At 54.9% G+C, this 4,425-nt stretch overlaps 1 protein-coding gene across 1 annotated transcript; it reads left to right on the top strand.

Moving 5' to 3' along the window:
- Window positions 1-225: 225 nt before the first annotated feature.
- Window positions 226-4,194, top strand: CST5 (cystatin D). The gene is made up of 3 exons (XM_011968500.1): window positions 226-531; window positions 2,527-2,640; window positions 3,862-4,194. Exons 1-3 carry the CDS (start codon window positions 298-300, stop codon window positions 3,943-3,945), a joined length of 432 nt encoding a protein of 143 aa, XP_011823890.1. The 5' UTR covers window positions 226-297; the 3' UTR covers window positions 3,946-4,194.
- The last annotated feature ends 231 nt before the right edge of the window (window positions 4,195-4,425 follow it).

The following is a 4,425-nucleotide window of genomic DNA, read 5'->3' as shown; positions in this document are numbered from 1 at the left end:
GAGAAGGAGGAGGAAGAGGAGGAGAAGGAGGAGAAGGAGGAGGAGGAGGAGGCGTGGGAGGAGCAAAGGGAACTTAGGGAGGGAGAGACGTGGTTGGGGGTGGAAAGGGAGATGGAGACAGAGAGGAGGGGTAGAAAGAGGAGGAGGAGCCAGGGGCGGGGTCAGGGAGCAGGTGGGGTTGGGGGTACCCAAGTAGGATAAATGCACAGCTGCCTTCTGGCCTGGGCTTCCTGCCTCAACCTCGTGCTTCTTTGCTCTCAGGGAGATCCAGCTCCTTGCTCTGTGTCCCAGTAGACCATGGCCTGGTCTATGCGTGCCCCACTGCTGCTGCTGACTGCCTTGATGGTGGTCCTGGCCAGGAGTGCCTCGGCCCAATCTAGGAAGACCTCATCAGGTGACATCCATGCTGCAGACCTCAATGACAAGAGTGTGCAGCGCATCCTGAACTTCACCATCAGAGAGTATAATAAGGACATCAGTAAGGATGAGTACTACAGCCGTCCCCTGCAGGTGATGGTTGCCTACCAGCAGGTAGGTGCTGCCACCACCCTGGGGATCCTGAGTCCCAGCTGGGTGTGTTGTCCCACCCCGGGATCATTCTCAGCAAATCAACATTATCTAAACCTCAGGCTCATTCAGCTTTCCCTGACTGTCTGCTGATGGCCTTCATGCCCTAGGACATTCCCGGGCCATGAGTGCAGTTCAGCCCTGTCCCGTCCCCTCCGCCTCTTTTAACCTGCAGCAGCCACTGTGTCTGTGCCATGACCGTGCCATTTCCTAGGGTCCAGCAGGTGTGGGTGGAGACTGTGCTGACTCTGGGTGGGCTTGGTGCTTCTCAGGATGAGATCCAGGCCATGAGGCTCATCCTCCTCCCTGAGTCCTCTCCACAGATGCCACAGAGCCTGGCTCCTTGTCCAGCAAAGCCCTGCTTCCCTCCCAAGTCACGCCCCTGGGCACAGCCCCTTAGGGCTAGCAGCCTCCACCCTCAGGCCAGCTGACCACCCCCTACAGCCCAGGACTGCTGGGTTCCTGCTGGAGTGGAGCACGCCTGACCCTGCCTCTGCCAGCTGACGCAGTGTTAGACTTCAGCCAGATGAGGACAGACAGCAGTCACCCAGCAGAGCAGAGGAGGTGATTGAGTCTGGAGGGAGAGAGCTTCAGCAAGGCGACCAAGTCCAGCTTGACCTGCGTCCCATGACAGAGCAGCAAACAGTGACACAGCGACCACAGGGCTGTATGGCCCGCCAGCCCTTAGAGCTCCTCCATCTTCTCTTGGAAAGTCAGAGGAGTCCAGACCAGCCCTATTTCTCCTCCTGCAGCCCTCTCCCTGCACATGAGGGGCACTCCCTAGTGCCATGGTCCCTGCTGGCCTGCTCCTCCCTCTCAAGTGTGACACTCACTTGGAGTGAAGCACAGAATGATGTAGATCGTTGGGCCCTGGAGCCTGTTTTACAGAGGAGCCGACTGACACCGGAGGGATCACAGAGCTTGTACGTTTTTCTGCAGGACTTGTGTGTCGTTCCACATGGCGAGGTCTAGCACCCTCATCCCAGGGTCCCTCATCCCATGCTTCTCCACTGTCTGACAAGTCACGTCTGGGAGTGGCACTGTGCAGGGAGAGCATTCAGTTCTCTTCTGAAGTTGCAACTGTAAGACATGCAGGTGTGTGACTCATTTGAGAACTATTGCCTCCAAAATCACACCTGGAATGGAGGCATGTGGGAAGCAATGCTTATTGGCCTAAAACATCAATGTATGTGAGCATCTCATTTCCTCCTGATAAATGAGGAAAAATACCTCTGGGTTAAATGATGGGAATAAGATGCTCTGTGGACTGAATGCCAGGCGCTGGAAGTTAGCTGAAATTTCATCATCAGGTAGCAGAATTCAGTTAATTATTTGCTGTGGGAAGGAGCATTTACTTGGTGTTTAGTCCCTGCCCTGCAAGCCTGGCACCAGGACTGTTTCTTTGTCCCACCTGGCTGGCTCCCCAGAGCTGTGCCTTCTGTTCTTAAGTCCAACAAAGGGGATTTTAGGCCCTGGCTTCCACCTGCCCTGCCCCTGCTTCTCCTCCTACTGGGCTGCATGAGACAGCTTGCTTGCCACAGCCACTCTGAGCAGATTAGAGGGAATTAAATGCCTGTTGGCTGAGAAGCCCTGGACCTGCCCCAGCTCACCCGACACCAGCCTCTTCAAGAACACAGGATTTCTTCTGAGGTCTCAGCTCAGGGCAGAGCCACACTTTCCTTGTCATCTCTTCACCAGCTCGGGCACTTTGAGTTGCAATTTCCAGTTCCTTGGTTCTTGGGCCCTCACCCCTGTCCACACCATTCCATCTGCACATACAATATAAACACAGTACCCCTGCCAGCCAGTCAGTAGAAGGGGGCTTGTGTGCCTTTTGGATAACAGTGCGGGCAGCATCAAGCCCCAGACAAGCCCAGTGACTCAGTCACAGGGAAGTGCCTGTGTGTGCATGAAACTGACAGCATGCTGTCCCTGCTTCCTGCTCTTCCACGCGTTTAGGTCGTGGGTGGGGTGAACTACTACTTCAATGTGAAGTTTGGTCGAACCACATGCACCAAGTCCCAGCCCAACTTGGACAACTGCCCCTTCAATGACCAGCCAGAACTGAAAGAGGTATGTGCCTGATGTGGGTCGGGGCATCAAGAACTGCAGAGCAGTGTGTGTGTGTGTGTGTGCGTGCACCTGTACTCCTGTACATGCTTTGGAAGGCATGTGTGCATGTGTGCAGACACTTGTAAAGCCATGTATGCAAGGATGTGTTCATATGTATGGGAAGACGCATGTGTGCTTGGCATACACGTGCAGATGTGTATTGTGAAGTGAATGAATGTGTGTGTGTGCATATGGAGTTTTGTGTGTGCATGAATGTATGTGTGGGATGGTATACACACATGGGTATGCATGTGGAAAGGTGCATATGTGTGCATACATGAGGAAGGTACACAGGAGTGTGTGTGCATGTGTGTGTGGATGTGTGAAGGAGTATGTGGGTTCAAGCATAGATTCGGGTAGGTGAGGGTTGGTGTGAGTTTATATAGATGCCTTTGTGTGTGCAGATGGAGTGATGTGGAGAGGGGTGATGAATTTGATTTGCTAGGAAGACTTTAGCTTGGTAATGGTTACTGGGAGGTCAACTCTGCCTGCTTTGGGGTGTTGCTTATTGGACTGGAGGAAGCAGGTGCTGGGCTGGGTTCTGGTCAGAAAGAAGGGACTCTGTCTAATCCCAGCCTCAGGCACCTGCCTGTAGCCACAGCCACTCTGAGCAGATTAGAGGGAATTAAATGCCTGTTGGCTGAGAAGCCCTGGACCTGCCCCAGCTCACCCAACATCAGCCTCTCCAAGAACACAGGATTTCTTCTGAGGTCTCAGCTCAGGGCAGAGCCACACTCTCCTTGTCATCTCCTCATCAGCTCGGGCACTTTCAGTTGCAATTTCCAGTTCCCTGGGTTCTTCCCTCTGGCCCCTCTTAGTGCTGGCCTGGGTGCTGGGGATGGAAGGAGCTGGGGGAAGTGAGCCGTCTCCCCCTGCCCTGCACCCCTGGGGCTCCCGAGGCGTTGCACAGGCTGCTCCTCACAGGGCTGTGCTGGGACAGGAATCCTGCAGGCTGGGGTGGGGGCCCAATGCCACCTGGTGACTTGGAGCCTTGGGAGGGGCGATGGAATAGTCACTGCCCAGTTGGGTTCAGTGCCCTGGAACTTGGCAGGGGTGGGTCGGGGTCAGGGGGCAGTGTCTCATCTCCATCCATTCTCACCCCCATTCTGATGCCCCATTCCTGGGTATCTTTGGCTTTAACTGTAACGCACACTCATTTTCTCCCTCTCTTCCCTTTCACAGGAAGAGTTCTGCTCTTTCCAGATCAATGAAGTTTCCCAGGAGAATAAAATTTCCATTCTGAACTACAAGTGCCGGAAAGTCTAGGGGTCTGTGCAAGGCCAGCCACACTGACCACCTCCTACTCCCACCCCTGTAGTGCTCCCACCCCTGGACTGGTGGGCCCCGCCCTGGGGGAGATCTTCTCATGCGCCTGCACCAGGAGACAGAGAGAGAAGGCGACAGGAGGCCTTTGTTGCTCAGCAGGGAGCTCTGCCCTTGCTCCTTCCTTCTTGCTTCTCATAGCCCCAGTGTGCAGTGCACACTCTCCAAACTCCTGCAATTAAACAGTAGCATCACCTCCCTCAGTTCTTGACTGTCTGGGGACGTGCTCACAGGCAGGGTTTCTGAAGTTCCCTATGAAGCCTCCTTGTCCTGCTGGTGTGGAGATCAGAGGAGTATCTAGGAATTGACGTGGCCACAGTAAGGCTGTCAGGGGAGCAGGTGCTTTAGGAGACCTGAGTCTCAGAGCAGGGAGACAGCAGCCAGGTGCTGGGAACCCAGGCCTTCAGCTGCAGCAGCCCCTGG

This window comes from Mandrillus leucophaeus, unplaced genomic scaffold (assembly GCF_000951045.1).
Source record: "Mandrillus leucophaeus isolate KB7577 unplaced genomic scaffold, Mleu.le_1.0 Scaffold846, whole genome shotgun sequence".
Classification (NCBI taxonomy): Eukaryota; Metazoa; Chordata; class Mammalia; order Primates; family Cercopithecidae; genus Mandrillus; species Mandrillus leucophaeus.
Note: the sequence above shows the minus strand (reverse complement) of the source record. Positions and strands in the feature narration are given on the sequence as shown.